The sequence below is a fragment of the Bombus huntii genome, chromosome 5, assembly GCF_024542735.1.
Source record: "Bombus huntii isolate Logan2020A chromosome 5, iyBomHunt1.1, whole genome shotgun sequence".
NCBI lineage: Eukaryota > Metazoa > Arthropoda > Insecta > Hymenoptera > Apidae > Bombus > Bombus huntii.
Window position 1 is genome coordinate 18548601 of NC_066242.1, and position 26075 is coordinate 18574675.

At 46.0% G+C, this 26075-nt stretch overlaps 2 protein-coding genes across 2 annotated transcripts in view; both read right to left on the reverse strand.

Moving 5' to 3' along the window:
* LOC126865545 (homeotic protein spalt-major-like) overlaps nucleotides 1–26075 on the reverse strand; it is a 249713-nt gene that overhangs the window by 87631 nt on the left and 136007 nt on the right. The window lies entirely within an intron of this gene.
* On the reverse strand, nucleotides 16122–16901 carry LOC126865870 (uncharacterized). Its single transcript, XM_050618762.1, has one exon. The coding sequence runs from the start codon at nucleotides 16899–16901 to the stop codon at nucleotides 16122–16124; it is 780 nt and encodes a 259-aa protein (XP_050474719.1).

The window sequence follows — 26075 nt, forward strand, 5'->3', positions numbered from 1 at the left end:
TTCTTTTTTTTTTTTGTTTTTTCATTTCATCGTACGGGGGTGCTTACGTATTCGACACAATATTCGATATCCACGTTAAACAGACGTCGTCTATACGGCGAAGGCGGTCCGATCGGCGGACGTTGGCCACGCTTTCTCCCCGTTTCTTGACAAAATCTGTCGGAACAAGGGGGTGTGTTTATGACACGCTCGTTTCAGGCCCCCGGCGTCATAAAGAAGCAGCGGCACGAGCCGATGGAGCTGCAGAACGTGCTTCTGGGCGTGGCGGGGCCCCAGGGCGCCTCCGACGGGAATAAATTATCTCGCGGGCACGAGCCGCCGCACCCCGGTTATTATTGCCTAATAGGGGGTCGAACAAACGATTTCCGCCTACCCTCGACGACGGCGTGATTAAATTGTTGTTAAGGTCGGCGCCGAGGATCCCTGGAACCGGTTGAAAGGAACCGACTGGACGTCGAGCGCGAACCAAACCGTCGAAAACTCGAAATTTCCCTTCGCGTCCCCTTTTTTTCGCGTAGATTTAGCTATTAAACGACTGCCCGGAGCCTGGTCTTTAATTCCGCGGCAAATATTCCTTCGCTCTTCCTCGTAGCCAAATCTTTATCTAATTCTTCGATTAATCGCTACGAGCGTGGAAAAAATTGTCGAAACACCTTCCAACGTCTCAATGCTTCTATTACGATCGTTTGTTAAATCGAACGTTTGAAATTTCCTTCGATAAAAATCGCAATGAAAGCTACGATTCGTACGATAGAATCGCACGCGTGTTCGGTCAAGTGCGAACGTTTTGTATCTTTTTGTATTTTGAATGCGATCGAATGTGATGGACAGTTGACGAAATAGAGGAGACCATCAAATTCAAAGATACATCGCGTACTCGGTACATCGGCTCAACGTTTAAATGACGTATTTGAGACTGCGCGAAGGAGGAACAACGAAATGTCGAAGAGTACAGCGGGGCTTACCCCTGAATAACCTTGAACGGATAAAACTAGCAGCCTTTACTCCACTTTGGTCGATTCAGGATGCAAGGACGTTGTTGGAAACTTGAGTGCCCTGACTGAGCACCTCTACCGGTGTTTCACCTTCTTTCGTCTCCATCTGTCCTCAACCAGCGCCCTTCCTCTCTCTCTCTCTCTCTCTCTCCCTCCCGCCCTGCCATCTTCCTTCTTCGTTCTTCCTTCTTCGTCCGGCTTTCTCTCTCTCCTTCCCTCTAGCCGCTCTCTTTCTCTCTTTCACCGGCCCTTCTCTGTCGTCACGGGCATCAAAGCACTGTCTCGTTTACACGGCTGTCGCGCGATACTTTATGCTTTAATGTCGACACACGTTGTCGCCTGTATGCCTGCCTGGCCAAGCGGGACACGTGAATTTTATCCAACATGTCTGGTGGCCGATCGTACGAGCAAACCCGTTCGAAACATATCCGGTTGGAAGCGTGGCTTTCGCCCGCCTAAGGAAATTTCATGGTACGAATTTATCGATTTACGATATATCGCGCCCGTTTACTATTCACGATCGCGAATCCAAGCTTTTCTTTATACCGCCACTCTGAATTTTTATTTCTTCCATGGTGTCTCTTTTTTAAAACAGCCGTAGCTTGTTCGATCGCTTTTGTCAAGTTCGACTGGAAAATTTATACGACCACGCCCTTTATTAGTGGCAATTAATTCTAACAATCGATCAACACGTAACGTATTTTTATGTAGATCTGTTTGCTCGCTAGCGAGTAACGCGTCGTTGGGTCGCTCTATGCGAACGGAAAGAGACGCGATAAAACAATTTGCTTCTTAAATCGTAAACGATTGAATCACGACGCTGGAAATAAAGGATAATAAAATATCGTCGATTCCGAATAACCATATGTAACCGCGAGCAGCAGAGTCTCAAACGTCGAAAATATCAAGACCGACGAAAAATATGTAAACGTAGTTGGACTATAAAAACGTAGGCCAAAGGAATCTGCAAAAATTCGTGCAAAACGCAGTGTACGGTCCTACCTCGGCAATGCTGCGGTCACGGAACGCGATAAATCTCTTCCATCGACACTGGCCTGGCAATCGGCATGAACAGTGGGCATTTGTATATCGAGAAGATAGGAAGAATTAATTAGAGGTATCGCTGGTATCTCCGGGCGTCATTAGCGGGCGTCGCTGTCGTTGCTGGCGGGGTACACGTGTGTAACCTCGCATGACCGGGACCCCTTAGCGAATCTCACCACCCCGTCCTCCCTGCTGGCCCCACCGTCCAAGGGCATGATTCATTTTTTCACGTGGCTGCTCGTTGCGTGCTGGTGACGCCCAATTTACGCGGGCCAGTTGCTTGTCGCGCTCGACCAGCCGGTTTAAATCAACAAGATGTAATTTAAAGAAACAAAGCCGAATTCGAATTTCCATGTCCCATCGGACTTACGCGGAGAAAAATTACCTCACCGGCGAAAAGATGGCGTTTAACGTCGCCTAAATCCAACTTTTTACCTTTTTTCTCTCTTTTCCTTATTTCGATCTATCGTAGAACGACGGTGTTTTCTTCCGGATTGACGAATCTTCTTCGTACGTACCATTGGTTTCGTTTTCCTTAAACTGAACCGTAAGTCAGATGAAGGTTAGACAAACCGATATCCGACAACGCGTTACATCGGTGTCCGACATAGCCAGATAAAGCTGGCCACTCTCGGCTTTCGCTTTCGTACGATTAGATTCGAATTATTTCTAGTCCTTCGATTGCAACCTGTACCGAGCTATTTAAAAGGTGCAACGACTCTTAGGAGCGAGGATTAATATTTACAATACTTGGAAATCATCCATACTTTGATAACGTTCGTTTCGAGCGCCATAGATTCGAGGAGAACAGCAGAGTAAAAGAAAACAGAGAAAAAAGAAAGAGTCTCAGCTCGTGAAAAAAAGTCAATTATAGGAACGGGAACAGGGAACAGAGCGTCATGAGTTTTTCGTGCGGATGGCAAGGGGCAAGGGGCGAGCCGTAAATCTCGAATAGGCGGGTACCGATTACCATAGACACGCCGCGCGTTGATTATAAACATAATTAAAAAGAACAACGGCCGGACGAGATTCTTTTTAAACGTATGCAACCAGCTCGATGCCGGTGGTCCTGCCGCGGGACGCGCCGACCCAGGAAGCTTCGATCGTGTCTCGACCGCGTCGCTATCGATCCTCATCGATCCCGAGCGTCGATACGGCTACCGTTCGCCCTCCTCCTCCTCCTCCTCCTCCTCCTCCTCCTCCTCCTCCTCCTCCTCTCTTCCATGCCCCTTGTCGCGCCGGCTCGACCCGCCGAGGCGGACACACGCGGCAAGAAAATGGAAAAATTCAAGCGAGGACACTGGTCCGCGGCGGACGACTTTTTCGCGGAAGCGGCCAGCAGAAACGCACAAGGAGAGACGACGCCTTCCATGTAAAACTGCACGATCATTTTTATCGAATTCTGCAAATCGTCGATCGAGCCCCTCAATCCCTCTTCGGATAACGAGCTTTTCGACGAATTCGCGCACTCTTGCGGAGACGCGTCTCAAATTTGATTTTCATTTTGATTTTCATTTTGATTTTCATTTTGAGCGAGACGTTGATTCGGTTTCGTCGCTTGGCTTGTCTACACGATGAATCGAAAATTAACCGACATGTTGACGCGAAGCGAACGCTGTGACAAAGTGACGCGAGTAAAGACGCGTTGGTTCCTTTAGTTACCGCGACCGATGTGTTTACCATCAACATATCTTTACGCCGTATTTTTCTAGCGACTAGTCGGTTGTGCCGTTTTAGAGTTCCAAGAATGATCGATTTTGAAATTTCAAAATTGGAACGGAACGGACCGACTACGGATCCGTCATTTACAACTACTAAAATAAGTTGCCTCAAATAATGTAAATTCCATACAGTATATAACGTAATAGAAATTTAAATATTACACGATGATACGTATTATAGAATGATAATGGCCTGCTTTTAATTCGTTTGGCTCCTTTAAAACAAACAGTTTCGTGTTTGACTGTATTAAAGGGTGACTCGATCAACCAGTGAATTTGTCTTGTTTCTCAAATAATGATACACTCGTAACATTCTCGACCGAGTCGTTCGATTATTCGCTGCATCATGTTTCTCACGTTTCCATCACGCGATCAAATCGCTCTTCTCGCGGCGAACGAAAACGATGTTCGATAGATAGAAAAATTCCACGAGCGACAGTTCGCGACTTTAAATCGAAGTCGTCGTGGCATTTTGAAATCGGAACGGCATCTGGCTGCTACAAATGCCGAAAAAATAAGCAAACAGCGCGGCCACTGTTATAATAAGCTCGCATGATCGAGCGAGGGCGAAGTTATCTCGCCTTAGAATCAATTCGGTAAAATCTCTCGTTCGGTCACGAATAAAATCGCGTATTTATGGCATCGCGGTGGCGCGCGGATGGCCAAATGTAAATTCATTTCATCAAACGCCGACTGAAATTATAAATGTCCGTCGCTACTCGATTCAGCCTCTCTAACGACCCGCTGCTACTCCAGCCCTCCGTTCTGCATAAAGATCTTTATCCGCGCGGCTGTTCGTTTTTCAACGTGCTCCAACTTGCACGCGAAACGAACTTTCTTTCTCTTTCGATCGATCAACGTTCGATTTTTCGATTTTCCTCTCTGTTTAACGATTTTTACGAAAAGTTACCGAATGACCTATCGAAAGGAATTCTCTGTTGTCTAACGAAATGTTCGATGAGAAGGTCAGTTAAAAAAAAGTATATATATATATACATATAGAATTTATTATCTACTAGGTGAGAAAAAATGTTTATCGTGATACAAGACAGAGAGAGAGAGAGAGAGAGAGAGAGAGAGAGAGAGAGAGAATACAACAATCCTTCGCTTTACTTTTCTCTTATTATTTAATATTATTTCTGTTCTTTTAATATAATTTTTTGTCATTACCCATCGTCGTATACGAGCCCAACTAAACACGATAGGTGATATATTTGTATAGAATTTTATATCGAATCTGAATTATATGGAAAAAATAACGTCAACCCGACGAGCAGCGAAAGATTTACTCTCTGTGGATACCGTTTACGGAAGAATATGAAAGAATAATTCAACTCGTCGTAATTGATATGTCAGTTTTTACCGCGTTATTTTAACACGTCACGATCTCTTTGGTATCTCTTAGAAACGTCGTACGATCGTCCTTTTACCAAATCTCGCAGCAAAACTTTAGGAAGAGCCGGTACCAATTAACCCCTTGTGGCAATTTCAGCGGTTCTGGGTAACAATTGCGAGGTAGAAATACCGGCGAACGTGTTCGAAAGAAGTAGCATCCTGCGGGGGACTCACGACACGGGGGAACGAAGGCTGAGAGCGCAGCGACGATTCCAACAAATTTGCACCTCTAATCGCACCTCGCGATACGAGTATAATGAGAGCATGACGCCAGTCGAGGCTAAGGATGAAGGAGCTTAGCAAGGAACCTGATTGGATCTGCGAAGCCCGGCCAGTGTGAGAGGCCGGGCCTCACCTTTGACCTCCGTTCCACGTTTTCCTTTTATTCTTCCTTCCCTCTGCCAACTCGTTTCTTTCGTTCGATCTCTCGGTAGCCTCGGGTCCTGTTCTTCGCTCTCATATTCATCTCATTCTTATTCTATCGATTTCACGCTGTTTCTGGGGCCGTTGCCTTCTTCGCCGGCCCACCGACGCGTCCCGTCGCCTCAGGGCTTAGGCAATACCTAGGGAATTTCTGCCGAGCAAATTAATTTCTACCTTATTCTCTCATTTTCTTCTATTTTTGGTGGTAGGTGAGTTGGTAAGCTGGTCAAGCGATAGAACCTATACACTTGGGTGTTTTATTTACTTTTAGAATCGACGGAAACTGATCGAGCGGAGTTTTTTGAAAATTGCCTGTAATTATATTCCATTGCCGAATTCTAATCGCGAGGACGATCGTTTCGAAGGTTCGATCGTTTAGCGAAGACATATTTCAATGCTGTATGAACGACGAGCGTAAAAATTCCGCGATACGTGTAAATTGTGTGTAACGCGTGACGCGGCAAGATACAGCGGCGTTCGAACGTTAAATAGTATTATAAATGTAGCTATGCATTGGCTGCTATGCAGTAGATAGTAGATACGTATATAGTTAATTTAATCTTTTAATTGCTCGTTTAAATTTATAGTCTACCGATTTCGCGTAAACGTAACGATCGTTATTTATTAATTCACGATTAATTGCACGCTTTAGCCGAATACAAATGTCGTGATTCTCACAAATTGTACAAAGCAACCGGATACTTAACGTACCTACCGTGTGATATATATTAGGATTTGACTTGGCGGTACGAGCACCGCCGACAAAATCCGTTACCCCGCTAACAAACCTTGCTCGCGTCATTAACCCATAGAACACCTCGGGCGCTACCGTCAGACTGGTCGAGTCTTTAAAAAGTCCGGGGTTCATTGGCGTGCTATAATATAATTGATAGAGTGGTAAAGGTTCGCGTCCTACGAGTCCCGAACGATCAGCAGAAATGAATCACTGCGTGCTCAGCCTGCTCACGCACCACGCGGGCAGAAGGTCTGCGCGCGTTCCGGCCTTAATACGGTCATAAAGGCAAGCCGCAGTAATAATAAAGTGATAATAAAACGAAAAGCAATGCCCAATCGTCTCGCGGATACGCTACAGCAAGTTTATTACATGCTGCCATATTATATGCAAGCAACGGGCCAGCAACGAGATGCCGCTGATTTTATGGGGACCGGGCAATGAGACCTTTATTCCCGCAACCTCTACTACGTCCGACATTTTCCCTGGGTTTATAGTTTATAGTCGATAAAGGAACGACCGATTCGAAGCATAGATAGATAGAGTCCAGTTTATCGGCGTCCCTTCGTCGTGATTCACGATTTTTCAAAATTCCGCCGCGATCCAGACGGAGACGATGCTCGGTGGGTCGCGAGTCGGTGGGTTCCGAAATTTTTTTCCACCTATCGCGTATTAACGATCGATTGAATCGTTACCTTAAGCGATAATAGAAATAAGCGATCGTTGCAAGTCGTTGCGCGTGCCAGTAGAGAAACGTATCGTTTACGCGACTCGCAACGATTTCGATAACGATGCAGGATTTCGCAGCTTTCCTGTTTTCGAGCTTGCCCGTCGACCGATCGAAAGATCTATCGAGAATCGAACATTGCACGCTTCGAAAGAAAATAAATTCGATGATTTACCTGTTAGAACGTACGTGTACCTATGTTTTGTAACAAATGTCCGTGAAACACGCTTCTCCAGCCAGATGCGCGTGTTCGCAGATAGATAGCGTACCATTAAGCGTTCGTAAATGCACACGCGGAGAAACGCAAGTCGAGCGAGCGCAGTGAAAAAGCTGTATCGTCAGAGGTGACGAAGCAAGTAATGCAGGGGTGGTCCTCGTAAGGTATACCATCGTCGTAATTCATCGGTGGACAACGTCTTACGGCAGATTTTAATTTTAACGGGCAACTTTCGGGCCCGTTTATGGGCCTCGATGTATAATTTTATCGTGTCTGCCGATCTGACCGCGGCCCTCCAGGCTAAATATTGTCCTCCGCCGGTGGAGCGGATGTGACAACAGGGCAACGGGGCCCAATTCTACGGCGATCGGTTAAAGATACTTTTACTTTCGACAGCGACGGAAGCTGAGCCGGTTTCCAGCAAACCGAACGAAAATTTCCACATTTTTCTTATTATCGTCGCTGAATAAAGGAGAACGAGGCGGTTTCGATCGTTACGGTAATCAAAATCATAGGCAATCCATCTGCGAATCATTTCGCGTTTAACGCTGCCTCTCTCTCCTTCTACCTTCCAACTTACCATCGTTAATCTGTGCTATCACCTTTCGATAAACGTACTTGCGACGGTATAGAAATCGTTCGTTTCTTTTTTCTTCTCGACTTTGATCGGCGCCGAGTTCGAATAAAATTGCAAAATACCACGAAAGGAAAAGTTTTAATTCTCGAAAGTTATCGAAGAGCAGCTTCGCAGAGCGATGCATTAAGCTTCGTCGTTTTCTCGTTGGATTCGGGCACACGCATACGCGATACACATAGAGACGGGCCCGGTAAGACAGCCAGAAATCCTGCAAGCGAGTACGATGAAACGAAAGAAATCTATACCCTGGAAGAGGCAAGGGCTCCTTTATAGATTTGTAGAAAGTTGTAAATCAAACGTTAATGGGAGGCCGCTGTCGGACATAAAGAGCTTGAAACAACGACGCATAACGATAAAGATAAAGGTCCGGGAGAGCGTAAAGGGTGTTCCGGCTCTCTCGGTCCCCCTCCCCACTCCATATTGGCTTTTATGGTCCTTACACCGGTGAACCAGTTTGTAAGCATGAACATTTAAAAAGCTTCGAATAGCCGTCATCAAAGTTTGAGGGATTTCCGCGTATCTGATGGAAGACGGCCGTAAATTTGCGCGCCGATCCTATCTGCCGCAAGCTGCCCAGACGATATACCCTCGCGCGCTCCAACCACCGTCCTAGGTAGGCTGCACTGTAAAATTCTCGATTTACCGCTCGAAATTTTCATATATCTGCCTACCGACTCTGTTCTTCTATTCTCCGTTATTTTATTTCATTGCCTTTTTCTTTCTAGCAAAAATACAGCGCTTTTCTAAATTATCCTTTCTATGTCTGCAGCAAAAAACGGAGTATGAATATTAGCGCGCGATTTCATGCAAACCGTGTACTCTTAGTACTCCGAAGCTGACGCTAAATATTGCTGCTGACAGGAGCGTAAAAATTGATTAGAGCAGTGGCCGTCACGACGTTACGAGTGTAACAGACACGAACGAGAAAACGTGTTCTTTTTGCTCGAAACGACGCGAGCATATAATTGTTATTAGAAACAAAAAAAAAAAAAAAAAAAAAAAACTAAGTAGTTACATCTGTAGAGAACGTTAGATCGCAATTCAACAAGTGACCGATGTTACGTGTCATAATTGGTATATACCATTTATAACATTTCGCGAAGGCTAGTCAAAACAATGGCGAATTTATGAGCGAAATTGTTTCCGGAGGTACGTCGGGTGGCAGCCTTCGGCCGATCGTTAATGTTACCAGCGATATTAAAAGATTAATGGTTCCGTTTCGAGAATCCTAAACCGCAGATTATTCATTAACTTCCACGGTAAACGATCTTTCATCATCGTTCGTTGATTTGTTCTCGCGTAAGATAATAAACGGTGTATGCCAGATCACGGTTCGTTGATATTCTTTCGAGGAAATCCGTGGAATGAAATGGACTCGTGGCTCGGTTTTCGCGCGAATCGATTCGATTTGCAATTATAATTACAGCCATCTTTTCCCTTCGTCGCCCCCCCCCCCCTTATGCTCCTTTCTATCAGAGCCTCGATAAATTATGCGAAACATTGGTAGGAGGAAACGCGAAATTTTTATGAGATTTTTATCGTAACTGTTCTTTTTTTAATGGCCATGCGAATTCATTTTCATTTTATTAATAACGGGCTTTCAGCTTGATGCGATTGGAACGATCGTTAATGACGATTACTTTCTGACACGTATCTGCAATATCTACAATACGTTTATATACGTATTATATTTCACGCTTTCTCCCTTCGTAAATTTGGCCAAGAAACTAGCCACTGACATCGTATCGTTGTGATAAAAGTTTTGATAAAATACGCCAAATGTTGGAAACGAAGAGTACCTAATAACGGTAATTAATATCGTCTGACTGGCAAGACTAAACAAATACGTATGCGGGACACGCTCTATAACTAATTTTTACGAAGGTATGCATTTGCATAAATACATACGGTCTATTAATAAGCAGCACCGCGATGTCCGACGGATGCGAAGCGTCGCGAATCGACGTCGAGACGCATTTGCATCCACAACGGGCGATTGTGAAGCGTGAAACCGACCCCGTTCACCAGACCTCGGACAATTCCAAATATTATGACGCGAGAAACACACCAGCAAGACGTCGCGACGCATTTTGCAGTCACACGACGCCTTCCGCGCCCGTTTGTCTATTTGAACAGGCCGTGAAACGCGAACTTTCTCGATTGTTAGCCTCGCTTGAACTTGGATAATTGCTACGCTACCATTTCGTCGGACCGTTTTTCCATATCCTTTTTACAAACATTATATTCCGATTAACGTTAAATCGACGTGGAATTTTTGTTGCGAACACGACGAATTATTACGTTACATACGACACGATTCTACATTACGATCAGAGCAGTTATTCGACCAATTGTTGTCGTGAAAATCGAAGGTTTCAACGATCAAAGATACGACGTATTACGTCGAAGGAGATCGCTTCGAGGCATAAATATTCATGTATCGTAATGTCACTCGCTTCTATAGACGCTGGTACCATCATTATAAGTTATGTAAATGATAGCAGGGTGTTCTAATATACGAGAAGAAAATTTCTCCCTACCGTTAATAGTTTCGAGGAACGCACCTTGCTACTTTTCACAAGGATACCCGCTACATAGGCTCTCGTTTCGAAGATATAAAGCGCATTTACGCGCACTTGTTATCTCCGAACGAACGAATCAAACCAAGTTCTTCAAATTTACCTCGCTTAAAGCTTCGCTTATACACGCTTTGCGTGTACGCGTGTATCACGCGATAGAAAGAAAAGAAAGTACAACGGTACAAGGTACGAGTATTTGCTCGAAGCGTCGTCAAATAATTTGCCCCTTCGTATGTTCGATAATTGCGTAATCTCGTGGAATCGCGGATTAACAAGAATCGATCGCGATCGTGGAAAACTGGAAGCGTTCGTGGAAGCACGTAGAAAAGCACACAGAGAGGCGCATGGAAAAAGCGAAATTGATAAACTTTCTTTCCTTCGCCTTCGATTGTTATTCGTAGGTAGCTATATCGTATAAAGAAACCAACTAAACCAGTTACCAACAGACCAGCACGATATCGTCGAACGCGTAATTCACCGATGCCAAACGAATAATGTGTCCGGTGTTCGAAAAAGGAATGTACGGAATACCAGCCGGTGATTTCCACACGCTGCAACATTCGAAAATCGTTCGCTAACTGGGACTGGCGGAGTCATCGGCGGTCCAGTGGCGAGGAACTGCGCGACGTGGCGAAACAGAAATCGTCGGTTGGGCGATTAGCGAAAACGTTTGGAAAACGCGGGCTCGTTAGTCGAGGAATAAAACAGGATGGTCGGGCGAGGGTTAATGAAGACCAACCATGACGATGTTCGAGGAACTCATGCGGCGATTTATTCTTCCAGGAATGGTCTCGCGCACGTGTCTCCGACCGGCGAGTTAGTATCCTTGCCTAGGCAGAAAAATCCTTTCGATGGAAACGCGACGGAAGAAACCGATGTTTCTGCCCTATGGGGTCCGTATACCCTTTTGCACCGAGGCTTCTGCCCCCTCGCCCCCTTGCTTCGGTTCTTTTTCCATCGAACAAGGTGAGACCAGGCAAAAAAGCCCGACGTCGCGTCGTTGTCGCTTATGCGAAACGGTGTGTTCTCCGTCTTTGTCCTGGCAACGTTGTTTTTCCTTCCGTGGTGGGTTCTCTCTCTTTGTTCGTCCCATTCAGCGGCGATTTTTCAGAGGCCGCACGAACCAACGCCGTTTAGGGAATCTTGGAGGAACGAGTCGGGATGCCGGCGCGGCGCGGCGCGGCGCGGCGCGGCGGGACGAGGCTTCCACTGTGCGTGCAGGGTTGTATAATTAGAGTGCAACGCAATTTGTCCGCCTGCGAGGTCCGCCAGACAGGAAACTTGTCCCCCGATTGGCTGCCTTCTGACGCTCAATTGCTCGATTTTTCAGTCGCCTTTCCGTCTCCAGCGAAATTACCCGCTCGCGTCATCGCTGTTCCTATCAATTATGACGTATCGTCCGTACGAAATCTATAGCTACGAAATCGTACATCTCGGACTCTGCATCTGTAATTTTGTCGATCGACAGGAAAATCGCGTAACCAAAATTATACTTGTCAACTATCTTCACACTCGACGTACTTCGTTTAAGTATATATATATATATATATATATATATATATATATATATATGTATATATATATGTATGTATGTATATTTTTCTTTTTTTTTTCATTCAGGATTATTCAGTGATAGCCGTGAAGCCGCGACGGAACCCAGCAACAGGGTCGTTTTTAAATATTCTATATTCCCTATTTGAATTGTTAATGGGGATTCTAACGAGGAGCGGGCCGTGGTTCACAGTTTCCAAGAAGTCGTTGAAAACGTGACCGACATAAATAATTCATTCACAATTTCGTTGTTTAGTAATCGTGCGGTCCTACGATGACGGTTGATGCGCTCGCGATAAACCATTCCTACGCAACGGAAAGACCAGGGGCTCGAGGCAAAACGTTGCTCGCGTAAACGCCGTAAGTATTTCCACCTTCCGTCTTCGATAATGCGGATAACAGGCGCACCGACGCGAGCAAACGACGTTAGAAGCAACGCGTTTCAAGAACGAACCACCTACGATATTACGATCGATACGATAATTTTCCAGAAAAATTATTACAACGCGTAATAATTCAACTTTTACCCCTCGCTGGCATCCATATTTGAACTTTGAAATTTCGCAAGCTCCACGTTTATATCAAACAGGGTATCGTATATTTCCATTTATTTTTTCCCCTTTATAGCTCATTGGTTTCCACCAAGCCAATCATTTAAGCAATTTAAACCAATTATCACAATGGCTGTAATTAACACTATCGTTATTGTTACAAATTGCATCGTAATCGCGATGTATCGCACCGATAAATTCGAGTATTAGGTGCCAAGTATCGGAAAATACTATTACCTACAGGATAACGCGATATACAAAATGAAAGTTATAACAAGCATGTGCCATATTTTTTCTTTTCGTTATTGTATATTTATAACGAGGCCACGATGTTAATCTTTAATCTTAATTTACGCGATCAATGTGGTTTCAAAATTCGATGAAAAGTTTGTCGGAAAAGATGTTTGTATTCGTACAGGATAGTAGCGACAGGTAGGTGTTGGCACAACAAAGAGGCTATCCATTTTTACGGATAATTCGATTCCAGTTGGCAGGTACTTTTTGCCGACCATATATGTAAGGTGCACGTAATTCTTAATTGCCAGCTGTACCAAACAGTCAGAATTCTTTATTTAATTTATGTACATACATTTTATAGCTATACCGGCAACTAAGTTGAACTGGTTGTCTTTTTTTTTAGAAACTCACATGTAAGGCTCGTTACGCTTTCCACGAAATTGTCGAGGCTAACTCAGGGTTAAATTGCCGTTTCATTAAGATAAAATTCCCTGAAATTATTTCGAGTGTCAGCTGATTTTGTCAGACGATATATGATCGAGGGAAACTTTTCACCAAGAGATTTAGCGATTGGTAGCGTGCACAGCGTTGTCCCTGCACCGTTCGATTTTACCCTCTCCGCGTGGATTCTCCCGCATTCGTGAGATCGCGATCAGTACGAAACCATTATAAATCGAAATCAACATTCCCGCATGCTCCAGGTAAATCGCCCCGTTACTCATTAAACGCGTTGCTATTCTAATAACATAGACAAACGTCGGCTAAACCTGTTCGCTCCGCATAAGGGGGTTGAACCATAACGGGGGGACGGGGGAGGGGGAGGGGGAGGGGAGTGACAGGAGGAGAATTGAACGGGAGGGGGGGGGGAATTGACCTACGCGAGAACGCCACCGTGTTCGGTGCACCAGGTGCAACAACGACTCGTTTCCCGTAAATAGATGTGCCCGGAGGGCTGCACGCGTTCCCCGCAATGAGAAATGATTTTTAAGCAAGCGGCACGTGTCGATACTTCGAACCAACGAAACAGACCCTTTCCTTTTTAAATAGGACGATTTTAATATTCTTAGAGTCCACGATAAGAATCGATACAACGATAAATTCGCTCTCCTCTATGACCCGAACGAAGATTTCACTCGATAAAATTCTAAACTATAGCCGTGCAAGTACTACAGCGTAAAGTTAAAACATTACGACATAATGAATAAACATTCACGATCGATCATTTTCATCCTAACACGGTTGAGAATCGACAGCTTTCCTGAAAAATTTCCGCAGTCGCGTCGGCGTAGTAGCGGCCAGCCAGGCATATTAGAAAATTAAAAAAGAGATCTGTCCCCTCGATGAACGCGAGCTTGTTACTCGTCGTACGACCGTGTCTCTCTTTCACGTACGGATCAAACTGAGAAACGCGTGTAGCACGTCGCCTGCTACCTCGACAGAGAACGACGAATCGGAGAGAAAGGTAGGAGAAGGAGAGGAAGCGATACAGAGACTAATCCAAAAACTGTGCCCCGACAAGCTCGTCCCCGGAAGATGATCCGGTGTACGCGGCAACCGGATTTGCCGTGCGCTTTCGTCGTCGGACAAAGGTCTGACAAGCGCGACAAATATTTTGAGCGATCCGCCGATCCGTAAGTAAACGGTTTACCCGGCTGAAATTCTTGCGGGAGTGGGACGCGCGGCTCCGTAAGACGTCACGCGGCGTGGTCTGTCATTGTGAGCCAACTTGTTGCACGACAAAAATTCATGCTTCGCGGCGCTCCACGTACCCGCGTAATTGTCGTTGCCGCAGCTGCACGCCAACAGGAAGCGTTCCAACGACATTTCGCTAAATAATCTGTCGCGCGGGGATGATCAGGGTGGCCCTTGTGCTTCTCGACGACGCTCCTTCTCGCGCCGCTGGGCAAATCCGACGGCGGTTGCGTTTTAACTGAAATTGCTTCCTTTGACGGGATTTGGCTTGTCAAACGTTTCTTCGAAATTCTTCTTTTTCCTCGCTGTTGATATATTTTGCCAGCTATATCTGAGCGGACGATCGGTTCTCGAGATCGATGAAAACGATGGATTCAAGGGTTGTACGGTCGATTAAAGCGCAACGGACGCGATCCGAGTGCAGTGTAAACGAGTTTATTTTCCGCTATTAGCAGAATCATCTACAGTATTTAGATATTATAGTCTTGAGATATTTTTGAAACGTTCGTCTTCCCATTGAATTTATTCTCCCAAATGGCATACGGTTTGCCCGAATTGCAGGAAACTCGATTACAAACGATTTCCTCTTATTTTCTTCCAACGTATGGAATTTTACTGTTATTTCGGAAGGATCGATAGCGAATATTTGCACGTTAGATTTAGTATTTAGTGCTTGGGAAGTTGCTTGTGATCTCTATAAAAGGGATAAAGATATCGTATATAAATAAGTATGCAGAGGCTGGAAATAAACGCTGACTATTTCGAACGTTAAGCACATGCTTGTAACATTGTTCCAGCGTCGCAACGCCGAACAGCAGAATTCGATGTCGTAGATCGTTGTTGAGAGAAGAAAATTGATGAATTTACTGGTTAATTTACCGTTCATATCATCGATCGTGCAGTCTCGATTCTCGTCGAAATCCTGCGAAATCGAAGATTCCGTCTCGCTGGTTCGACCGATTGCTCGAAGGCGAGCAACGAAAGAAAACAGGAGGGAATGAAAATAGAAAATGGAATAAAACGGTAAAGGAAAGGTGGTGGCAGAAGGATAGAGACGACCGTCTCTTTCGGTGATCCGCAACGAAAACGTACAGAGAGGCAAAAAGAAAAGGAGATTGGTTCTGGTGGATCGCGTATGAAGCGTCATCGTGTTGGCCAGCGAGCGTCGTCGCGTCGTAGCGAGCGGCGGCCATTGTATTTCCTCGAGGCAGGTCCGATCGGGGATTTTGAAGTCGATAAATCACAATTAATTAGCGGGGCGTAATGATGCGGCATGTCGTTGCAATTGGTATGAGCTGACGGCGTGTCCGTGTGTACGGTGGTGTGAGTGTCTGCGGGTGCAGTGGCCGGGCTTAAATGCACCGAGGCCGTCGCTGTTCGCAGATTCGACGAGGAAAGAATTATGGGTACAAATTTGCGCGGCGCATCGTCCGCCGATTTTACGCATAATCGCGGCCGCCGATCGGCCCGCCTATGTAAATTACTACACAAACGTTTCGCGATTTTAAACGCAATAACGAGCCCGGTCTCGGTGTTTATAATTGTTTACAGCGATACCGGTTACGGCTACTGATGTACCCGGCAGTTCTGCTTTTATTAACGTCTCTCCGCTTCCGGCCCTATTCTGTCTTCTTTTCTGCCATGTTTTCTGCCATCCTTTCTGCCATCCTTTCTGCCATCCTTTCTGCCATCCATTCTGCCATCCATTCTGCCATCCTTTCTGCCATCCTTTCTGCCATCCATTCTGCCATCCATTCTGCCATCCTTTCTGCCATCCTTTCTGCCATCCTTTCTGCCATCCTTTCTGCCATCCTTTCTGCCATCCTTTCTGCCATCCATTCTGCCATCCATTCTGCCATCCTTTCTGCCATCCTTTCTGCCATCCATTCTGCCATCCATTCTGCCATCCTTTCTGTCATCCATTCTGCCATCCTTTCTGCCATCCTTTCTGCCATCCTTTCTGCCATCCTTTCTGCCATCCTTTCTGCCATCCATTCTGCCATCCATTCTGCCATCCTTTCTGCCATCCATTCTGCCATCCATTCTGCCATCCATTCTGCCATCCATTCTGCCATCCTTTCTGCCATCCTTTCTGCCATCCTTTCTGCCATCCTTTCTGTCATCCATTCTGCCATCCTTTCTGCCATCCTTTCTGCCATCCTTTCTGCCATCCTTTCTGCCATCCTTTCTGCCATCCATTCTGCCATCCATTCTGCCATCCTTTCTGCCATCCATTCTGCCATCCATTCTGCCATCCATTCTGCCATCCATTCTGCCATCCTTTCTGCCATCCTTTCTGCCATCCTTTCTGCCATCCTTTCTGCCATCCTTTCTGCCATCCTTTCTGCCATCCTTTCTGCCATCCTTTCTGCCATCCTTTCTGCCATCCTTTCTGCCATCCTTTCTGCCTTCCTTTCTGCTCTCGTTTCTCTTCGCCTTTCCGTCATGTACGCATGCAACGATTCGCACAAGCGCTCCTAATTCGTCACAGACTCTGCCTAGTACCAAGTAAATTACAGGCGAGCGATATATTATCGGTAGATAGTTGGCAGTACGACAAATTATAAGCTGTTGGTCCAAATTCGCGGCTGTCGAGCGACGATGTATCGATCGAAAATATAGCTTTTGCCCAGCTTTTCCAATACGTTTATCTGGCTGCGAAGCAAGGCAATTTTCCCCTAGGAACGTAACATATCTATCCTCGAAGGAACGCTTTTCCTGTGGACGGAAATCGTCCCGCGGAACCGGTCACGAGTCGCAGAAAACACGAACAGCCGGCCTTTCTCCTTTTGTCCGGCTGTCCGGCCGAAAATAATGGTTTAACTATTCGACGGCCGGAGAACAGGCGACCGGCGAACGAAGGGTGGAGGGGTGTCGCGGTGTCGGCAGAGGAGAAGAGGGTTGGAGGAGAAGGGTGGAGGACAGCGTCGGAGGTGTTAATACAGAGGTCGATCTGCCGACTCCCGGTACCAGTTTCATGCAATATGCGCATGTTTAACCGACCAAAGAGCTCTGTATCGTGGGCCTGTAGAATAGAGTGTGCAGAACGCTCGGTGCAGCAAAGGGACCGGTTAGAAAAGGCAGCTCGGAACTCCCGCTTTATTTATACACCGCACTCCAATCCGGCGACTGGCCAGGCTGGCCAACCGGCTGCGAAATGCTACCGTGTAAACACGCCGATTCGCTAAACTTCGGACTCCTTTCGACCCGTTCCTGTCTTTGAGTTTCTAGTTCTGAATGATTTTCACCCTGGCTTAGGGGATAGTTCCTGCCCGAGTATGTTGCCAATCGGTAGATCAGTTACTCTATCGTCGACGATTTTTCAACGCTCGGCCGGATCTGCAAGTTGTGGATGGAGCGGAGGAATTCGAAAGTCGTGGCTTTGAATTCGAGCCAAGTTCTTCGTACTTGGTATTTTCTTTAGTTAAACGCTAGACACTTGGATAACGCGCATCGGGGTTCGATGTAACGAATTCAACGTTGCGAAATGTTTTACAACAGATTTTGAACAAGCGGTAGGCAACAATTTCACTTTCATTTTTCTCTTGTTTATCGCGACTTAGTCGACTATGATTTCTCCTTACCTCCAATCTTTTCAAACGCAATCCGCCCCTTTCTCTCTCTCCTCTTCGGCCCTTTCAAATGTAAGAAACCTTTCCTGACGTCTTAGCGATTCTTCTGGTCGATCTATAGTTGCACGCAATACGGACGGATAGTACGATAGGACGTAATGGAATTTTTGCGATCGAGCGACAATTACGCCGGTTCCTAGGGCAGGGGGCAGGAGGCAGGAGGCAGGAGGCAGGAGGAGTTGCGTCAAAGATGGCTATTTGTATACCTTAGTCGTGTGTACCTTGGTCCTACAGAACCGGAGAGCTGGAGAGCTGGAGAGCTGGAGAGCTGGAGAGCCGGAGAGCCGAAGAGCCGGAGAGCTGGAGAGCCCGGGGTAGAATGGACGGGAGAGAGCGCGCGCGGGGGTTGTAGCCAGGGAGCGGACAGCCGGGTCAACTTTGTTTGCATTGGCCGTGCATGTCCTGTCGGCCATGGGGCGGCCGCTTCTTGATGCAAACTGCCCATTTGCAACTACAATCATCTCGACGTCGAATCGCACGGCTCCTGGCCTCGATTGCCGTGGAACGCGCGCGGTGTATAAACCGACCGCACTCCGGTGCAACGGTGCTTCAGTCGCTGCATAACAGAGTGAAAACAACGGCCTGCAAGCCGGGGAACCAAAGGCCGTGCCAACAGAGAGACCGGACACGATCCTGTTCACCCCGGCGCGGCTCCCGGTGAATTCGACGCCGCGACGCGACGCCACGCTTTGACCGCCCCGGGGATCTCCGTTCGACAGGATTCGCCTCTTTTTCCAAACTGTAATGTCTGTCAATTGCGGTTGGAACCTGCCGACCGTTTGCGAACCGCCCCTACAATCACGCTCTACTTATATGTAGTTTGTTTCTATCGTTCTGTTTCCTCGATCAGTCGATGGTCGATCGCTTCGCCGGGAAATTTATTACCACGCGTTCGTGACATTCTGAATTCTGATTTCGTCAGTGTTAAATATCACAGTGTTAAATGGAAGTTTCATTTTTCGAAAATAAACTTGCCAACTTGTATTCTATTCTTGAATCTTCGAACAACGTGCAACCTTTGAATCCGCCGACCTCCACAGCTCACATTGCGATGGAATATGGGACATTTTGTCACTTTCTATTTCTGTTAAAGACCTTCATTATGTTTTTCGTTTCAGGCTTCAGGCTTTTCTGGCTTCAGGCTTCAGGCTTCAGGTTTCAGCCATCAGCAGTGAAATTACCAACAATGTCGGAATATTTTGTTTTCTCAGATTCGTTACAAATTGCGAATTTGCACGATCGATGAAACTCGTAAATATTCTACTCGAGTTTCGTCCTACATTTCTATCGACAGGAAACGCTAGTTTATGTATACCTATAAGTGGTACGTTGTACGCATGATAATTAAACAATTTCCTAAACATACGGGTTCCATCTCTGTAAGTTCTTTAAACTTTAAAATGTCGATTCTGTTTTCAAAGAACGCAGAAATTACAAAGAAGTTATAGAAACGTAGTAACGTGCACATAATAGAACTTTTAAGTAGGAGAACGTCAGTCCTTGATATTAGCCAGCCATTCTCTGGGTCACGTTCACTTCCAGCTAGTTTGCTAGCTGCTAGTTTGCAGCGAAACGCGCATAAGTCAAATCTATAGAAGCTACCGATTTGGTAATATTTTGGAAAAACTAACAAACTTGTGGAGTTATAAACGAAAAGAATATCTCGTATCGCTTCGATTAAAAATCTGTTTTAAAACAGACGATATTTACTTATACTTTTCGAACGTCTATCAGATTTATCGAGACGACATTTATAGAGCGACGATCTTACTTGCTTAACGTTTGGCCCAAGGCAATTCTCGTTACGACGGAACTCTATTTACCCGAACTTTGTTTATTACAACGAAATTTTGATGAACGTCTTTACCTAATCGTGGACGCCTATTACGTAAGCGGAAAATTATGGACAGCGATGACAACTGCCGAACTTTTCTTCGTATTCTATTCTATCGTATAAACTACGATTATCTACATGTATTGTTTTGTTCGCTGATAGATTCAGATAAATGCAATTCTATTCTACCATAGCATTCGTATTCAAATCCGCATAAAAGTCAAGAAAAAAGTCTAATCACGATATTTTCCGACATACGTACAACCTCCGCCGTAAGATTCCCACGATATGTTACTTCTTTCCGCATAATCCAAAGTCTTCACCTACCGACCACTCCACCAATGCTGTAACCTCTAGAAAAAGAATCTGACGATTCGTAGATCCAAAGTTCACCTGTTGCAGCGGCAGTAGCAGCAGCAACAGCAGCAGCAGCAGCAGCAGCAGCAGCAGCAGAGAGAGAGAGAGAGAGAGAGAGAGAGAGGGAGGAAGAGTAGAGTCGCTGGTGCGCCGGCAAGGCAACCCCCGGCTGCTCATTAGGGTGTATGACAGATGCAGAGTGTGTCGGGGTCCCGGGGCGGCTATCTCTCGCGTCGACATTTCCATAATATTCAAATGCGCGGCGAGGGTGAAACAGAGGCGAGAAACGGCGGGTACGGGGAACAGAGATATTCCGCGGGGTGGTGGGAAGGAGGGCTCGGGGAACCGGACGGAGATCGAGGGTGCGAGAGCGGCGTGGTATGCCGCGGCATGGTGTTGCCGGCTGACATATTTATCGGCGGCCACGCCACCTGCAACCGGGCCCGCGGCATCCGCACAGAGCGCTGTTTTGCCCATTTGTATCCCCGATCCGGCGACAGCCCAGTTCGCCGCCCGTTCCCCGTTCGATCCACGTTCGCTCTTCGCGAGCCTTTCTTCTACTCGCTTTCGGCCCGCGCCAACCGAGCACAGGGTTACCCCGACACCGAGCCACGGGGATGACATATTGGTCGCTTCGCGTTTTTGGGGTGCTCTCTCCTGTTCCCCGTCGCCGATCCACCAACGATGATCCAAAATTTCCCAAAATTTTCAACAGATCCGTCGAACCAATCTACAAACAGCCAGTGTGTTCGAAAACTTGAAGATCCATCCCCTTCGTCGCAATCGTCCCCATCCCCGATATCGCAAGATTGTCGAAAGCAGTGCCTCCGGATAGTGCTTTCAGAGCAGTACTTTCGATGATAAAGAAAGCAAAAAGGTTAGTAAGAAAATTGTAGTATCTTAGCGTAGTATGATAGGGTGGCATGAAGCGTGGTTGCTACGGTAAATCAGATACGATATGACACACCAGCGTGTTATATGAGGTCGTGGCCATTTCACTTTCCGTATTCCTAACTTTGTATTACTCGTATATTAGAAAAATCAACTCGACGGTAATAGCTAAGATGTTTCACAATTATGAAAAGTATCTTTTATTCCAATACTTTGTCTCGATTGTTTAGCATCGTCTCTCAAACACGAGTAGTCCATAATTAAGGTGTAACCACCAGGCATAGACGCACGCACGCACGCACGCACGTGCGCGCGCGCTCCCACACACACACACACACACACAGAGTTCCAAGTTCTTCGATAGAGTCTGTTTTAAGAATCTTAAGCAGGTTTGGTGCTTGTCGGCAGTATTTCGAGGTCTCGTAATAGAAAGGGCTGTTTATAAGAGAAACCTCGTAATGTCGCGGCGCGGCGGTTCAGGTATCTTTTCATCGAGGCTCGTGCGTCGGCCAGGCGAGAGGCACAGAAGCCGGCAGCAACTATTAAACGGCCACTTGGTCGAAGGTTAATCCTCTCACCTGGTAAAGATGATGTATAGCGGTAGGAAAAAAACGACTGGTTGCACGCGATCACCGTAAATCCAGTCGCGGTTAGACTTCTTCTCTTCTCTCCTTCTGCGAACGTTTCTCCTTCTCTCTGGCTGGTCCCTGGTTCGACCGACGAATCGCCGCACGATGATATATCTCCGCGCCGTTAAACGGTCCATTGTTTGCGACGACCACTGACGAATTTGTATATGTTTATAATAGCAACGCCTGTGGCTAGCTATGAGGCATAATGGTGACAAGGGGAGAAATTGTTTCGTGAGTGGAAATTGCTAGAGCCCTAAGGGATACTCGGTGCTCCACCTAAAACCCCTGTCGATTTTTGTCGAATTCTTTTTAGCGCAACCGTTTCACCACCATTTCGACCAGTTGGGGCCCGTATAGGCTGTCTCGAAGTCATCCGATTAGCTCCGCTAATCGATAATGTCGGAAAATTGGTGTATGCAACTACGTCGAACAACATATGTTCAAATATGCGAACATTTAGCGTCCAAAAATATGCTCGCAGTTGCAGTATCCTCGCAGACTTTCGACAAGATTCTGACTCGCGATAAAATATTATGACACGACCAAATTGACTTTTAAAAGTCAATACGCGATAATAGAACCGGCGTTTGTAATTGCCAAATCTAGTAAACGAGATCTAACAGAATCGTTACCGAGGTCTCTGTTTCTAAATTCTTTCATCGAGTTGTAAGTTTAAGGAAAAACAGTTTTTTTAGGCTGATAGAAAGATTTTACTAAGAAAAGGGAAAAAAGAGAAAAAGAAAAAAGAAAGAATAAATAAAGCACATTTTCTGCGAGTCTTTTCGCGAACGGTGTTTCTTCCAGTAGGTATAGTTGGAAAGTTACGTTAATAGGAGTCATGAAAAAGCTGTCGGCTTTTGAGAAAAGTTTGCGCTTAATTCGGTACTACTGTTCGCTGGAAAATTGCATCGTCCAAGCTCCAAACAACGTCGGAATCTAACGGATGTGCCAGACACGGCGCTAGAATTTCACATTGTGTTCGTGTACGTTATCACCCACTATGGCTTTCTGCCAAGTGGCCACGTGGGCTGACCTACAGGAACACAAGCTACGCTATTTCGGACTTTGAGTACCTGGTATGTAATACCAATAATATTAACTGCGCGTTGCACATCGACGTATGTTTGCGACCGATGGAACGTCGCGATACTTGCCAATGGAAATAGACGGGATGCGTGTAAAAGTGTAACATAGCATAAGTTTAGTACATCCTGTTGTTTCTCCAACTATCGCTAATACGTATAAAATATCTTGTGCGAAAGTTGCTCGGTTTCATCAAAGAAATCTATCGTTGGCGAAATATTTCAGTCCAAATCCAGGATCGGTTTTTGGAAATAGCTATATGACTAATAACGTCGATCGTCGATTCTACAAAATTGCCCAAGATCCTAGCTATAATTTCGTTTCTCTTAAATTTGTCAATTTCACGAGCTAGGAGGCGATAAAATGCTACACGATAAAATTCTACGAAAATTTCTTTCTATTTTCGTAGTATGAATTATATTAAGCGATACGAGTATATACTCGTTTGACCTAATTAATTCAAGATACTTTTTGTGGCCACTGTAAGTTTACTCGTTGCAAGCGGATGGCAAGAACGATAGTAAATTCCAGTAAACGTTGCAAAATATTTGTATCGCAGAAAAGATCAGATTAAACGAAGCGGAAAATCGCTCGAGCGAATCTACCAACGAATCCGCTGGACTCTAATCGTCATCTTTGTGTTTGATAGCGGATGCGAGGACTTCGAAGACTTGGCCCCCTGTCGCAGCGTGCAAAATTCGGGCCAGCGACATTCCTGCGAAGTAGAGGCTCCGCGGAATCCCTGCTCGAGGTCCAGCTATTATTTTTAATGCCCCGACGTATCCCGCGTCGCCGCGAGGACGAAATAAAACGGAGGGAATGTCGGGTGTCGAAGCTGGTGCGGATTTACGGGGCGCTTTGTAACACCGCCTTCCTCAATTCAGCAATATACCCGGGACCCTTCCCACTCCTCACCTACCGCGGGACCACATGACTCTCCCACGGGGGACAGACGCTGGGAGCTGCGGCCTGGGGCCCGGGGCCTGGGAGCCAGCGTTGTAGCCTCTCTGCTAGCTTTGCGCTCATTAACCCTCTGTGCCTACGGATTAAATACTTCCCGTAGCTCGTAGCCTCGTGTTTTCGTGAAAAATTGCTTTTACCTGCGAGATTTGACGAAGCTTACGGGTTTACTCGCTATTATCCAGGTAATTCGGTAGAACCACGACATCGATTTAAAGACTTATACGGAAAACATTTTGAAGCAGCGAATATATCGACGAAACAGTCTCGATATATACGATTATCGATGCGTTGATGTTGCGAACTGCTTGTGCAAAATCGTGATTACACCTTCTGTCGATAGTTTGAGCAAATTTTTTTTTTCAAGGAATATTTCAATTTTTGCCTCGTAAGAAGGATCGTGGATAAAGCGCTGTACAAGCTCGAAAATTTGTCCACGTTTTTTGAAAGCCTTAGAACGAATATAATGAAAATAAAGAGTTGGATCTAGCCGTAACGCGTGGAAAAGTATGTCTTACTGAAAAACTCGAGATTTATCGAGACGTACGACCGTTTGAAAGTACGTAGGAAGGAAGACACGGTGAACGAGCGATGGAGCGGACTGACGGTTAGCGGTGCCCTTACGAATTGCCGACTTTTCTGCGAATGTGCCGCGCCATGGATGCTTCTATAAGGTAATCGGTCGCGTAGATATGATAGAAACCCGGAGAAACATGGCTGTCGCAACGGTTGGCTCGCGAAGGCATCAGCAACAAGGGCAGCCGCGGTTTTTCACCATACATGGAACTGGAGCACGCGCCATATGAGCGACGTTTATGGATTACAAAATTGCAGGCCGAGCCTAACCAGATTTGAAACCGCTTCTACATAAGCGCGGTGTGCCCGGGAGCCCTGAAAAAGAAAAAGTAAAACGAATCGAGCCCAGGTCGCGCGGCGGCAGCGACTCTTACTGCGATCGGAGCGAACGTGTTGAGCTGTTGCTCGCTTACTCGGTTGGTTGTTCGATGGAGAGCGCGCGCGCGCTCGCTCCAGGAATCCAGAAGTGTAATGACACGAGTAATTGGGCCTTAGAAACGGAATCCCCCGTCTATGGTTTTTGCCAGTACGCGGTCCTTTTGCTAACAATAAACGCGCATTCCGTTGGCTCCAGCCGGTGGATCCGGGAAAAATTCAACGTCATATTTCTCCTTCCGCGCACCTGCGTTACCGCGAGGAAAAATTTCGTTCGACGGCCGCCCCGCGATACTCTGTTCCCTATCAAGGTTGCTTTTGCTCATTGACGGCGTTGCCTTTACTATCGCAAAAAGCTAACCGCAGTTTCGCATAACGTAACGGAGTCGCGTCGTTTTTTGCCGTATTCGGTACGACCGCGACCGTTTGTTTGGAAGGCGCGATGCCTTGCTTTTCAAGCAACTTTCATCGTTGGCCTGGTAAGAGTTAAAACGGCACGAGACGCGTGGTTTTTCGTTGCAGAGTCGAATTGCGCGTGGAATTCTTACATATAGATCGAGTTGTAAATAATCGCTAACAACGCGATGGAACGATCGATGCGTGTAATTGGTGTAACGAGTCGAAGGTAATCCCTGCTATCGTTTAAGAATAATATTACAAATTACAAAATATTAATACGTACAACGCTGACGACTTTTCTTACCAAAGTACGAAAGCTGTCGTCTGTAAGTAAGTAAATGCGATAATCGATTCTCTCGAGAATATCGTATATCGTATTTTTGTATCATATTTAGAGCGTTACTCTCGAAAGCGAGCACAGTGCGATATGAATGGAGAGAAAGCCGAAGCAACGAAATATCCAGTACGTAAAAGCTACGAGGTCGACTAATACAGCCTCGCATATACCACGTATCGCAATAAATTATAAAAGTTAATGTTTGACAACGATAAGCGCGGAGAGAAAAAGAGGGGGAATCACGTTCGCGTAGTCGGATTGAATAGAAAGATCTATCACGTCCGATAAGTTACTATACTAAATCATGCGTGGTAAATTCTAATCACCTATTCATATGCAAACTTTCAATGTTACTATTGCCAACGAGCAGTTCCTTCGCCGTGTATAATGTCATTATGCACGCTTCGCAAAGTGAAAACGCTATCAAACACTATTCGAACGTTAAATTATCGTCGCACGTTATTTTACCTACAAACAGAAGTATATTTGCCAATTGT